The following is a 15,516-nucleotide window of genomic DNA, read 5'->3' on the forward strand; positions in this document are numbered from 1 at the left end:
GTGTATAACAGATTAGTTGTTATACAAGTTGAAATATTTTTAAAATTATTCTTACCTAAAATTATATCAATAGTCTGTGGTATAATAAAAATAATCTCATAAAATTTAAACATGAGTACTGAGATTTTCAGTGCATGAAAAAATGACCCAAATACAATGGGTTTAGAAGGAACTCCAAATTTGTAATAGAAAAGGCTTCCAAAGTCGGTGAGAAAATAAACTTTAGTTTACACATTGCATTTTTTCTTGTTCATATTAAATTGCCTATTTCATGTGCCTTCCTTTCTGAAAACGTATTAAAGAGTGAATGATGGATTGTTCCTGGAGTGATTTGAAGAACTTATTTAATCTTCCTTCTGCTGTTTCCCAAAGGATAACCTTATTGGTACCTTGCATATGCTAGATTTCAACAAACACCATATTATTTGCACAACAGGAAAACATTTTCTGTGACTCCTACATCAAGATTTAATTTGGGTTTTAATATTAAAGAGAAACAAAAATAAACCATTTAGCTCATATGAAATTTTGTTTAGAAGATTATGACATTTTATTATATTAAGAGAGAAAGATTTCAAGCAAAAATAAAGGACTGATTCTTTGTCACCTGACTTTTAAATCCCTTAGTCCCTTGGCCTGACCCCTTGGGCTATAATTCTATGAATAATTTATTGCTGCTGCTGGTTACTTTTTCAGAAGCATAGGAATGGTATTTCTGCACTGAGTAACTAGCCGTGTGCCTTTCTCCAACTCCTAAAAATTGCTTTGCATAATTTTTATTTTTATGGTACTCTGAAAACATGGTGTTTGCAGTGGATTTCCACAAAAAAAGAAAAGTTAGAACAATAAATTTGATCATTTTTAAAAGATCTATTTTTATTTTTATTTGTGTGTGTGTATGTGTGTGCATGTGTGTGCTTGTGTGTATGTGAATATAGGTGCATGTTCATGCAGGCAAGGCAGAAGATGTCATCTCCTGAAGCTGGATTTCTAGGCAGTTGGGCGCCCCCTGCTGTGGCTTAGGAACCAAACTTGGATCCACTAGAAGAGCACCAAGCCCTCTTAACTGCTGAGTCTTCCCCAGTTCCTCAAATCTGACCTTAATATGCTCTGTTTATACCTCAGTTGACATCATCTCTCTGATACTACATGTGATTAAGTTACCATCATGCTATTGGGTCAGCTGATCCATGTTACTGACTCATGGTAGAGGGAAGGAGCCACATTGACTATGGCATTCCAGAATGTAGCTTTAATTGTGAATGGAAAATGGACAAGAGGAAATGAAGTAAAAGCAACTGCAGGAATTGGTGTGGGAACAGCCTTCCTGTTTTTCCAATTACGTCGTCTTTTGCACAGTATTAGACTTAGCATTGCCGTCTGAATCCTTTTATGTAGCTTTCTCTTGCTCCTCAGTGAAGTAGAGGTAACTTGACATTTGTTTGACAGGCTAAAAATTGTGGTTTTGATGTTTTCATTAAGAAGATCTATTCACTTAAACACATGGACGATACAAACTTGACTGAATGTATTTCTTAATAATTTAAACATAATATTCAAATGTCAGGGTGTCCAGGATATATGTGTCCCGAGAATAGTCACAAGAAAACAAACCCAAGAAACACCATAGCAATTAGTATTTTCAATGAGCCACCTAACTTCCTGAAGTAAAAATTCTTTAATAATACACTTGAACTATTTTGGTTTTGAAGATAGGCAGCCCATAAGTCAATTTTACAGTAGAAGACAACCCGAACCTTGATGTGTCCTTATTGTGTGCACTGATGAACACCATGGGTCAATGTAATTTTCTTTTTGTAAGTTGCTAATTTATCCTCTTCTTTGGTTGATGAAATCATGTTACTATTGCTGTAGCCTATCAGCAATATTTCCCACCACAATTATTATTTTTATACAGAAAACATCTCTTTGATGCAAAGAGAAGAGCTACAGTGATTCTATTTTGAAGCGGAGAAACCAGAATCCCGGAGGTGTCAGAGTGACACAGAGACAGACCTTGGAACCCAGAGCCGGTGTCACTAGACCCAGGTTCTCCCATCAGGTGTAGCAGTAAGGAATATTTATTAAGACTAAATAGCGCCTCTTCCCTCCCTAGACTACTGAAAAGTGGAATGCAGTGTGAATCCTAATTTTATTTCCTTTGATGAATTCATTATGCAGATCTTTTGAAGGCATTAACATGAGCACCATCAAAGTGACCTCTCAAAAATGAAGGGATGCTTGCCAGTTATTGCAGTGCTTTATGACTTACTAATAAAATATCATCATAAATAACTGTAAAATGGCATGGAACTGTATGGGTGGCACACAAATTAAGATTAAAAAGTGAACAAAATGGGGATTCTGTAATCGATCCTGTTATAAAGGTAATTTTGACCAACAGGTAAATCATTTAATTCATTTTAGTGGAGGAGTGTCAATAAATTTAGAAAAAAAAACAAAATAACCTCATACTTATACTTCATAGAGTGTATTATTTTTCCAGAAATTAATGTAAATACGAAAGCTAAAACTAAAAAAAAACATAGAGAAGAATCTTACTGAATTATATAAATGAATACTTTCTCAGTGTACCACCAAAGCAAGGACCATAATTACCACATGGAGTTGAATAGGTAAAAATAAAGTTAATTGATATGCTAAAAGACTGAATACGCTTAATATTGACAATGAATGGTAAACTTGGGAAATAACTGTCAAGTTTGGGGGATGGTGAAGTAAAACTATTTATTTTATACAAAGCTCCATACAAAAGTCTAGTAGAAAAGGTGGCAGTAAATAGAAATTTAAAACAATGAAGTCAGTTTTCCATGTAAGATTGTGAAAGATGGACTCTAAACAATTACAGGCAATGCTGATAAGAAAATAACAAGGAACACTGTCATGAAATCTTTATACTTGCGTGAATAAGTACCAGCATCTGGACAAGAATTTGACAACATCTGTTTGTATATATAGGCAGAATTGCAGGAATGTAATTCATACTGTGAAATGGTAGGAAGAAGATTTTCTAGTGATTTTTAGAATAATACTTATATCTTGATTGTGGATAATTTTTCATTCAGTACTGTACTCAAAACAAGGAAGATCCGTAATGTTAAACAACCATTTTTAATCCAAGTATCTATCTGCAGGTCTAAGGTTTAAACCTATCCATCTGGTTTAAGATGCTCTGAGACAATGACAGGAGGGAGGAATAACACAGCCATCGCCAAGTTCATTCTGGTGGGATTTTCAGACTTTCCCAAGCTCAAGCTGGTTCTCTTTGTTGTCTTTCTGGGAATTTATCTCTCCACTGTAGTATGGAACCTGGGCCTCATCGTCTTGATTAGGATTGACCCTCACCTGCACACACCTATGTACTTCTTCCTCAGCAATTTGTCATTTTTAGACTTCTGGTACATTTCCTCTACAACACCTAAAATGCTCTCAGGATTCTTCCAGAAGCCTAAATCCATCTCATTTATGGGGTGTGCCATGCAGTACTTCTTCTTCTCAAGCCTGGGTCTGGCTGAGTGCTGTCTTCTGGCAGCCATGGCTTACGACCGCTATGCTGCCATTTGTAATCCTCTGCTCTACACGGTAATCATGTCCCCTTCCCTCTGCGTGCAGATGGTGGTTGGAGCCTATATCACTGGTCTCTTTGGTTCATTGATACAACTGTGTGCTATACTTCAGCTCCATTTCTGCGGGCCAAATGTTATCAACCACTTCTTTTGTGACCTGCCTCAGTTGTTGGCCCTCTCCTGCTCTGAAACTTTTCCCCTGCAAGTTCTGAAGTTTGTAATTGCAGTGATTTTTGGGGTGGCTTCTGTCTTGGTCATCCTGATATCCTATGCTTATATTGTTACCACAATTCAGAAAATCAGCTCAGTAGCTAGCAGGGTCAAGGCTTTCAATACCTGTGCCTCTCACCTGACAGCAGTCAGTCTCTTTTTTGGATCAGGACTCTTTGTTTATATGCAACCCAGCTCTGACCATTCTCAGGGTTATGACAAGATGGCATCCATCTTCTATACACTGGTGATTCCCATGTTGAATCCTCTGATTTACAGTCTCAGGAACAAGGATATCAAAGATGCTCTTAAGCGATGTAAAAAGAGGTGCTTTTCCCACTGTCATGGCTAAAGGTCTGTCAGGCTAGTGACTCTGTTGACTGAAAGTCCTTTATATTCTGCAGGGATATTTAACATGACTATATTATCCTGATGCTCTGGTGGAATTTCAAGTGAGTCACTCCATTGAATTCCAAGGCTGGCACATGCTATGTGAACCCTGTGTCCTGCCTCCTCTTAGCCTTGAGGTTCCTCTCCTGTACCAGCATGGCCTCGCAGAGCAGTTAATACATTTCTTCCTTTTTTGTGGTAAGTCTTTTGTTCTTAAGATCTCAACTCTTGTACTTTCTTTCAGAACTTCAGATACTCAACCAAAGAAAACAGAATCAAATACAAGTTCAATGGTCCTTCTCAATCAACACATCTCCAGTAGTACAATGACTGCTTTGTCTGAGATTTCAGACTCCTGAGATGTGTCCTGATTGATTTTTTAATCAATTTAACACAAGCTAGTGTGAATCAGGGAAAGGAACTGTAAATGAGAAAACACACCCATCAGATTGCCTGTAGGCAAGTTTTTAGGGCATTTTCTCCATTAAGGGTTGGTGTGGGCAGGCCCAGCTCATGGAGGCATGGTAACTCCTTAGTTGGTGGGCTTATGTTCTATGAAAAAGGGAGAATGAGTGGTAGGGAATAAGACAGTAAGCAGAGTCTCCACCATGACCTCTGCTTCAGTTCCTGACTTTAGGTTCATTCCTTGAGATCATTTCCTGATTTCCCTTTGTGCTAGACTACAAGAAGTAAATTGAAATAAACCCCTTTGTTGTTGGTTGTTTTTTTACTCTTTGACTCTTTGTGGGGGGCTTCCATCGGCTACCAAATAAATACACATGGAGGCTTAGTCTTTTTTAGGAATACTCCACCTTAGCTTAGCTTGTGTCTAGCATGGTTTTCTTAACTTAAATAATCCCATCTACCTTTTGCCTCTGGACTTTTACCTTTCTCTATTTCCATATATCTTTTTTTTTCTTATTTCATGTCTGGCTGTGTGACTGGGTGGCCGGCCCCTTCTTTTCTTGCTCCTCCATTTTCTCTTCCCAGAATTCTCCTCCTATTTATTCTGTCTGTATGAAGCCCCACCTATTTTTTTTTCTTGCCTAGCTATTAGCCACCTAGCTCCTTATTAAAACAGTCAGGTATTTTAGACAGGCAAAGGTAACACACCTTCACAGAGTTAAACAAATGCAACATAAAAGAATGGAACACATCTTTGCATCATTGAACAAATATTCTAGGGCATAAACAAATGTAATACATCTTAAAATCATGTTGTCCAACACCCTTTCCACCCCAAGTCACTTGTGGTCAGGGTGTTTTATTATAATAGAAACCCTAAGACAAGGTGATAAGGAGAGTTCCAATAGATTAAGATGAGAATGTGGGGAAAGTGTCATTCTAAACTTTGACCTAAATTATCTGCCAAGGAAATATGTAATGGTTTGTTCTAGAACTTGTTTTCTAGGCTTTTATTTTCAGAACCATACATAAATAGCCTGCAAATGAATGAAGGAATGGATTTTATTGATAATACACTACACTTGGGTGGACCATGTCTTTGTTTCTGTCATTGGTATCACATCTGGAACTATGTTGTGTGCCATCATTATTAGGGAGACCTGAACAATGTCTACTCACCTCAAATAGGGAACCAATGACAGACTGAAGTACTGATACCAAAGTTCAACTTGGTGAACCAATGAGTTGTATTGGGGTTACTAATAAGAATATAGGGGAGGGGTTACTTACAGAAGCAGAAATGACTCAAAGAGAGATGTATCACTAAAACCCATCCTGGCATGGATGACAGATAACCAAATCTGGGCACCTGGAGCACACTGCCCAGACTGCACACAGCTCACACAGTTGGTAGGTGTCCTTCCCAGGTGGCAGAGTTGTTCTAAGTCTCTTCCAGGCAGCTCAGCTGGTCTCTGCATCTTCCAGGAGCCTGGGCTTGTCTGAGGGGGGGCTTTTAGCTGTTTTTACTGCTTATCAACTTTTAGTGAGGGAGGGGCCTAGTGAATCTAGTCAATTTCATGGACTTCCTAAGGCTATTTTGAGTTGTTTACTTCCTATATTAAATGAACTTCCTTGCCACACAATAGGTAAGTGAACATTTGTTCATGTTTTCCAGGAAATGTTTACATAACCCTTGGTATTCAAACATTGGATACAGTAGAACCAAAGCTGAGTCATCAAGAGCACATGATGAGGCACGCAACTGAATTAAACTTCTAGGGGTGGAATGGCCATGGGGCAATCCTAATGTAGCCAGCCTTTTTAATGAGATATAGAACGGCAAGCATTCTTACTGCGTTAGTAGTTGTACCATCCCTGCTATGAATAAGATGACATGTAACTAAGATGAATTTCTCTAAAAGTAGAATTCCATTAGAGGAAAGCCCAGAGTACTGGGTTACTATATGTGGAATGGAGTGGCAAGACCCCTCGAGAGTGTGAGGAGTGAATATGTAGATGTCCTGGTGGATTAGAGGATATGTTACAGTCCCTGAGAGTAGCATGTAGGGGTGGGATTGTATGTAGACTGTGGCATCAATTACATGGAAATAATGGCTTGGAAATAACGGCTGCAACTACGGCTGAATTATGCACTCATAAAGAACTTGCTTAGCCAGGCAGTGGTGGCACATATACCTTTAATCCTAGCACCAAAGAGGCATAGGCAGGTGGATCTTTGAGAGTTCAAGGCCAGCCTGGTGTACAAGAGGTAGTTCCAGTACAGGCTCCAAAGCTACAGAGAAATCTTGTCTCGAAAAACAAAACAAAACAAGACAAGACAAAAATAAGTTGCCTATGTAAGGGAAGAATTGCAAAAAGAAAAAGATATGCAGATGCTCCCCTCCACAGAAGAAAGGGAAGATGAGATAGAGATGTTGGCTTCAAGGGTTCTTTCTGGGAGATTAAGAGAAAGAGAAACAACTTAGATTCATGCTAAATATGAGCTCCTGGGATCCACAGACACACAATCCATAGGAAGAAATGGATAGTGAAGATGGAGAGAGTGAGGTAGAAGTGATAGAAGCTAACACGAAATGGGGAAATGCAGATGGCCTGGCACAGGAAACTATGATAATCAGAGATTATTTGCATTTGAATTGCTTGAATTGGGATAGACTTTCAGCAGAAAATTAAAGAAGCTCTTACAGCATGTTGTAGGTGAGAATCATGAAGCTAGTTGGGATCGATCTGAGTGTCTTGGAAATGACACAAAGCTCCAAAGACAAGGGTTGCATAATGAGTCAACATGAGGGAAGTCGGTATCTGACTGCCTGGCTCATCTGAGCCATAAGGAACACTGGCCTGTTCTAGGGCTCCATGTGTTGGGAGCCATGCAGCCTAGTCTCGGATCAGTATGTGACTGCCTGTCCAATGGGTTTCCTCAGGGCAAAACACCTGTGGAAATGGACTCTCACTTGGCATTATATTGGTGATTTTTCGGGGGGCAGTTTTTAGTTTTACTTTGTCAGTTACACATGCAACAGCTGTACTTTTCCCTGGAAATTCTGTTTTTTTTTTTTTTTCTCGAATATTTTCCCCTAAGATTCACCGGTGGCTAATGTTTCTCAAATGTCTTATCTGGAATTACTAACTACAGCTCCTAATTCTGGGAACCTTTTTGACTCAATAGAGACAATTACGTACGTAATGAGAAAACAACACCGGAACATTAGCTGTGTCTCACAGTTCTGGAAAGGAGAGCAGGGCATGCATATACAGAACAGGGAAAAAAAGCCTCAGGAATACACATCGTGCCAACTATTAGAGTAAGTTCCCTGGACACCAAACATAGAATCACTGGTAGGATCTGGTATGCTCCAAGAGGAAAAGCTACAATGTAAAATGTGGAATGGACAGATCCATCTTTACCATACATAGGAACTTACGTTGGTGGAAGGGGCATGGTACAGTGAGATGGGAAAAGAATGCTTTTACAGAGAGCTTGACACATGGGACTCTCATGACAAAGGAACTCGTCTAAAAACATACAGCCATGAAGGAGCTATCTGAGTTTGAATATTGTTGTTCTTAAAGCATTGTGCCCATGAATATTATTTTTTGAATTTGTAACCACAAGTGGCTGCCAACTGACATAAGTGCTGGGAGAACAGGATGTGTCTGGCTCGATATTTAGTTAAACCTGCAAAAGTGCTGAACTCTAGGTCTAGAATTGATGGAGGAGTGTCTATGTATTACTTTCATTTATTAATAAAGAAACTGCCTTGGCCCTTTAAGAGACAGAAAATTAGGTAGGCGGAGTAGACCTAACAGAATGCTGGGTAAAAGGCAGGGGGGAGAAGCTTCAGGCAGTCTCCATATGCAGTCGCCATGCTTCTCCTCTCTGAGATGAACGCAGGTTAAGATCTATCCTGGTAAGCCACCCCTCGTGGTGCTACACAGATTACTAAATATGGGTTAAAGCAGGATAAGAGAATCAACCAATAAGAAGCTACAGATAACGGGCCAGGGGCCAGGCAGTATTTAAATGAATACAGTTTCCATGTAATTATTTTGGGTAAAGTTAGCCAGGTGGCGGGACACAGCCCCACCGCTCCATCTACATAGAATAACATTTTAAAGGGGGTGGGGTGATGTATTGGGGAATCATAAAGTGCCATGGACCATGCCAGAGGAGGAGCGAGTTACAGTTGAAGTTCCAAGTGTCAGCCCAGCAGAAGGAAATCCTCTGATGAGCCAATCTCCTTTAGGCAAGGCCACGGGACTGCAGACCCCCGGATGTTTTTTGCTTCTGCTGCACCTTTACATGTTTTCTGCAACTCTCTCTGGTACCTAACATGGTATGAGTGGATGTGGGGAGATCTCCACTTCTTGTAATATAGTGTGTTTTTCTCTTGGAAATATCCCGTTCTACTGGGCATTTTTACCTGTGTATTTCAAGATGATTCCCCCTAAGCCATACTGTCTAATTTGGTAATAATTATACAGAGTTTTAAAAGTAAAAATAGATATAGGGATTAAAAATAAATACAAGAATATGTTTCATAGCCAAGGTCTGTGAGTCTCACCTAAGGAGCTGCATGGATTGTAGCTCCAGTTAATGACTAACAAGTGAGTCCCTATAGCCTAGCTAGTCTAAATTCTTTTAACCTTAATGCTGGGGGTGCATTCACAGGTCTCAGACTACATCACAGATGAAACAAAGCTTTGAAAATAATAAAGTTAGACTAAGATGTTTCTGTTAAACAACTTTGAGGTGAAAACCCAAAGACAACTCTAAGGTTTTAGAAAGGGACATAGCTAAATGTTAAACTCTTTAAAGTCAGGGAACAAAGCAGCCCAATTATTATGTATTCTCCTTGCTAGGTTTGGTTGATGACCACAGGTGATGATTAATTCCTTTTACGCATTTATGTCTTCAATCTCCTGATAAAAATCTATTAATGAATGTATATGTACCCTAACAATTTAAAATAGAGCAGACTGGTTCTTTTTTGTATATAAAGTTTAGGTTTGTGATTTAAGATTCCTATAAGATTACCTTTCTTATTAATAAATTAGTAATAAAGTAATTGGCCCTTTCCTTGTAACTAAAAAATGCAGCCTGACAGTAAACAACCTAACAAAAACACCTTGCTTGTCACATGGTTAATCTATAACAAGTTGCTTGGGTATGAATGTATCTGGGTTCTTGGGATAATTTGTTTTTCACCTAAAATACATAAAATGTTTAATCATATGAGGGAGATGAAAAGCATGTTTTTACCTGTAATCATTCACTGGAAAAATGGAATGCAACTATTTTGACTCTTGTACTGCCTGAAAGATTTTGTTCGGATATAAAAACTGTAAAACAATGTGAGATAGAGAATAAAGAGAGAAAAAAGAAGAATAGAAATAAAGAAAGAAAACACCGAGAGAGTTTGCACATGCCTTTTTCCCTAACCCATCTCAGATAGAAAAGTTTAGCCTAGCTGACACTGTGGATTCCTGCCAAAGTCCTGTGCTGCTGGAGACTGGTCCCCAGACAAAGGGGAATGATGGGGGCTTTCATAGTGTTCACAAAGTATTCCTTAAATTGTGATATTTTTCTTAAAGTCAAAAATAGGAGCCAATAAGCCGGGTGGTGGTGGCGCACGCCTTTAATCCCAGCATTCGGGAGGCAGAGGCAGGCAGATCTCTGAGTTCGAGGCCAGCCTGGTCTACAAGAGCTAGTTCCAGGACAGGCTCTAGAAACTACAGGGAAACCCTGTCTCAAAAAACCGAAAAAAAAAAAAGGAGCCAATAATAAAGCTGTCCATGTAAGCCTGGTAAGAAAAAAAAAAAAACCTCTGTTTAAGTATAAATAAAGATGGCTCGAACTATTCGGGGTCACTTGAGTTCAATCCACTTGCTGGTCAGAATATAACCAATATAAGCTCCTATGTATAGTAAAGACAGATCTATCCAGCCCACATTTTGCACTGTAGTCTTCCTCTTGGAGAATACCAGAACCTACAAATGATTCTATGATTGGTGTCCAGGGAACGTACTCTCAACATTTGGCACTATGTGTACTTCTAAGGCTTTTTCCCTATTCTGTGTATTCATGCCCTGCTCGCCTTTTCAAAACTGTGAGACACAGCTAATGTTACAAATACTGTTTTATCATATGTACCTTGTGCTGACACCCCTTCTCCATCTCAGGACCTGAACCTGAGCTGAAACTGGACCCTGGTACCCACGGTAACAGGAACTAGAATAAATGAAAAACAAGCGTGATTGAGAGAACAGTGCATGAAAGCCACATTTTCTTCAGTGTTGTAGCTGCCCATAGTTGCCCATAGTCTTGTAAATAATCCTCACCTTTGATCCTGCAAGCAACCCTTATCAAGCTCATTGATTCACCAACTTAGACTTGGGTAAAATTGGTATTTTGATCTTTCAACATACTCTACCTGGGGTGAAAAGGTATTTGTTCATCTTCTCCAGGCAAAGTTCATATACCACAACTTCTATAATGCAACAAATGGTACTGGGTGGAGTAATGTTCAGAAAATGTCTTAAAATATATTTCTGAGCAAACAAAAATGGAAATTTATAGCATATAAATTTGCATAATGTAAAAACAACAATCCTAAGAACATACATAGCTCTGAAGATAGCTTTCACACATGGGAGGAATCTATTTAACTCTAAAAATATTGGATTCTGACAGAGCATATGGAAAATGGGACTACCTCGAAACCTGATAGGTGACCCATTCACACATCTCAGAGTTCAAAGGAATTATACCTCAGTGTGATACAGAATTAAGAGAAGGCATTGCACAAGAAAGAAAACTGTGATTCTCTCAAGGCTTTGATTTGGGTACAAAGAAAATTAAGTTGAGACTTTGTAACCATGCTCCATAGTGGAGGCTTGTGGTCTAATGTCATGTGACCTGTCAGTGCATGGAATTTGTAACTACGAAACTATTTGACAGGAACTCTGATGGCAAGCACGTTTAAATACAAGGCAATCAAAAACTCAGCTAATCCTCTCTTAAGATTCTTTTTTTGGAGACATATTTTAATTTTTAATTTATGTGTTTGTATGTGTGATGACACCTTATGCAGGTGTCTGCAAAGGACAGAAGAGGATGCTGGATCCTCTGAAACATATAGCTGGGAGCAGCCTTACAAGGGACCTGAGAACTGAATTTGGTTCCCCTGGAATAGAAGCAGTGCTTTCAAACACTGAACAACCATCTCTCTAGCCTCATCTCTTAAGATTCTTATCAGACTTTCTAAGCTGAGAATAAAAACAGTTTTCACAAACAATCTTCTAAAGAAAATTAGATTTTGCAAATCTCAAAATGTATAATGACTAAGAAGACATGCATTTTAGGCCTAAACATTTATGAGCTGAAGAGGTGGCGCAGTGGTTAAGAGTGTGCACGACTCTTACAGAGGACCTGAGTTCAGTTCCCAGCACCCACACTGGGCAACTCAAAATTGTCTGAAGCTCTAGCTTCAGAGGATCAATCACTTTCTTCTGGACTCTGCAAGTACCTGCACTCATCAATGTATATCACACACATGCACACACACACATACACACACACACACACCTGAATAATAATAATAGTAAAAACTTTTAAATCTCAAGATAAAATGTAATATATAGTTAAGAGGAAAAAATGAGGTTTACTAAAGATTTCTGCACCTGGTAACATGTGTGTATATTTAAATATGTATGTATGACCCTCATATATAGGATAACTCAAGTACTGGGATTGAAATAAAGCCATATTATAAGCAGTGTATGTCCTCTCACTTTGTGAAAATGTAGCATAAACTAGACCCGGATAAAGCAAATGAGGCGACCAAGGAGTAAACAAGTGCCAAAGTGGATTTTATCGAGTGGATGTGAGGGAGCCCTAACAAAGCTGTAGATTGCTAGGCTGAACACACTGTGTGGACTGTCTGAGTGGTGAAGGGTTCAACATCAAAGCAGAACATGACCCAATGGGTCTGCAAGATCACCTTCTTGGAAATCCTAGACATCCTACAGGTTGTGTTCAAAAAAAAGAAATGGCTCATAGTAAAAAGAAGTACAATATGCAGATCTAAATGCTCATAAACAAGAACTACAGGATAGAAACCCTGCCATACAAACAGAACTGCAGGGCCTTAACTGCCAGAAGGGAAGACCAAGGCAAAGGGAGAAGGAGGAAGGAGGAAATAGTACTAAGGGTGCTTGGCACAAGCCATACACTAGCATAATTTTAAATTGATATGTATAATATAAATTTATATTATGACTTAAAATGCATATGTTTTAAATGAAGTTACATCACTTGGGGTGATAATGTTAACCCCAAGAACCATAGAGCAGCTAGCAAAGCCATCAGTGACAGGCATAGGAAACCTCCCTTGGAGTTGTTGATCAGGGTAGTGCACAAAACTCCCAAAAGAATATAATCTATTTCTGTTGTCTTTGCTTTCCTCCCAGAATTTGAAGGTAAGACCCTACTGAAGACAACACACATTTCAGATACAGGACTTGGAGGAAATGATCTAGAACTGACCTAGAAGCCTCCTTCCTGATGACTAGCTCTTAGAATATTTGAGGTGTCATGCAAGTTATTAAGGGATAGAAGCAAGCACTACCCTACCCAGCTGTAAAGCCTATGAACCACAAAATTGACCAGTACAGTAAATTATCCCCAGCTGGTTCAGTAGTGGCACTTATATCTTGGGGGTAGCTGACAGCCATCTAATTGAACTTAAGGCCCGGTCAACAGGAGGGAATTCATGCATGGCACTGTAATTCCAGCCATTTATGCATGGCTGGTAGGGTCATCTCCATAGAGGAGAGCCTACTACTTCCACTTCCTTAAACCATTTTAGTTTAGTTTCTAACTGCATTCTAAATACTATCCTCGTTTCTACAGATAAGTGCAGTTATCACCCCTTGTGAAAGAAACTTCTTTGCTTAGCAAACAGAGCCCATTACAAGAGCATACAATTGACAAAAATGCAGAGAACAATTGGCAGTGGGTTGCCCAACCCCAAATAATATATCTGTAACATAGCCCCTGCACTTAAAGCTCAGGAAACATCATGGAAGAGGGGTAGAAAGACTAAGAGTCAGAGAAGCAGGACCTCTGTTGTGAGGTGGTGTCTCTCACACACACACACACACACACACACACACACACACAGAGAGAGAGAGAGAGAGAGAGAGAGAGAGAGAGAGAGAGAGAGTTTTGCACATGAAATCTCAAAAATATGGTTTCCTAAATAGGACATAGACAATGACAATACCAGTTGACATGCCAACATGCATGGGGAAATCTCACAAAGACCCCTCCTAGATAGTTACATGCACTTAATAGCTGCCAAGAGAGGGAGAACCAGTCTTCTCTAAAGACAAGCTTCCTGATAGATTATTAAATTCCAAAGGGTTGTCCCTAAATGCATATACATATGAGCAACACTAAATGGATTTAGCAGGCTACATATACATATATATTATATGTAGTAATGATAATTAAAGATAATGTCATGAATTTGAGAGGGAGTTGAAGAGTAAATAAAAGAATTGAATGGGAATTATACAGACACAGTACTCTTTTATTAAATTCAAAAATTGTTATTAAAAATTTCCAGATACTGGTATTACCATTAACGAAAACAATGAGGTTGAAAATATACAGTAAACAACAGAGAATATATCCCCTAAAAATCTCACCTTCTCTAACAATGTCTTCCAGAGACAAAAGGACTGACAAACATATGAACTCAGACATTGGTGGCATGCACAGAGCCTGCACAGGTTCAGGCCAAATGGGGTTCTAGCACAAGAAGGGAAGTGGAATCAGTCTCCCATTCCTACCTAAGAAGCTATCATCAATTGATGCCTGTTTGCAAAAGAAACATTAGTTTTCTTCAATGGAGTTTCACTGGAAAGTATATATTCAAACTGGAAAGAAAAGAAGAAATGGAAAAGGAAAAAAGAAAGGGAGGGTGAGGAAGAAGAGAGGGAAAGAGCAAAGGAAAGAAAGGAGGAAAGAAGGAAGTTGAGGAAGAAAAGGAAGGAGAAAGTGAAGAAAGAAAGAAGGGAAGAGAAAGGGGAAGAGGAAAGGAAAGATTGAACCTTTATCAGAACAAAGATGTCCAGTTTGGGTAGGTGTTATTCTGAGGTAAATATCCATAGAATTATGGTAGTGAAGGGAAGAAAAAGAAGTAATATGTGGAAACAATAGATTTAAGTTTTAAAGTTAAGAAATATACTAACACTTCAACCATCAAATCAAAAAATAAAACTTCAGCAGAAGACACATTTGAATCAACCATTCAGAGAGGTATACAAGCCACTTGTTCTGTGTGACATATGGGGTTCTGAAATCTCAAACCTCAAGCCTCAGAAGACGTGTGACCACCGAAGACTATGGGGTTTGAGGCATCCCGTACCTATTACTCTACAGCATAGTCTGTATGTATCAGTCATGTTCTGCCATAGAACTGAACCAAACGAGGAAGACAAGAGTAGATAGAAGTAGATATTATGAAGTCAACATAAGTTCCCTGGAAATAGTCATTGCTTTTTATGAGTTTAAAACATAGCTTGCCTTGCCCAATTTGATTTACTTTTGGTCTATCTATAAAATATGACTCTGAGGAAAATACAATTAACCACAGAATGAGAAGCACCATGTAAAATAAAGCAAGATTTTCCATACAACTTCTTACAACTTCTGCACTTAACATAGTGAGTTATCAAAATATGAAATTCTCTCAACCCACATCAGAGAAACATCTTTGTGCAGTGGACAGTAGATAATACAGAATGTTACAACTGACCAAAATACAGGGCACAAGTATCTGTGAAATGTGCAGTCATAAACTGGATGTCTATATTGCACCATCTTCTCCAAGAC

At 38.9% G+C, this 15,516-nt stretch overlaps 1 protein-coding gene across 1 annotated transcript; it reads left to right on the forward strand.

The window, feature by feature from the left end:
- The first annotated feature begins 3,201 nt into the window (after positions 1-3,201).
- LOC119805203 (olfactory receptor 1440) lies at positions 3,202-4,149 on the forward strand. The gene has a single exon (XM_038317141.1). The coding sequence runs from the start codon at positions 3,202-3,204 to the stop codon at positions 4,147-4,149; it is 948 nt and encodes a 315-aa protein (XP_038173069.1).
- The last annotated feature ends 11,367 nt before the right edge of the window (positions 4,150-15,516 follow it).

This window comes from Arvicola amphibius, chromosome 1 (assembly GCF_903992535.2).
Source record: "Arvicola amphibius chromosome 1, mArvAmp1.2, whole genome shotgun sequence".
Taxonomy (NCBI): domain Eukaryota; kingdom Metazoa; phylum Chordata; class Mammalia; order Rodentia; family Cricetidae; genus Arvicola; species Arvicola amphibius.

What these genes read in the sequence shown, in the direction of transcription:
- LOC119805203 (XM_038317141.1), top strand. Translation starts at nt 3,202, where the DNA reads ATGACAGGAGGGAGGAATAACACAGCCATCGCCAAGTTCATTCTGGTG.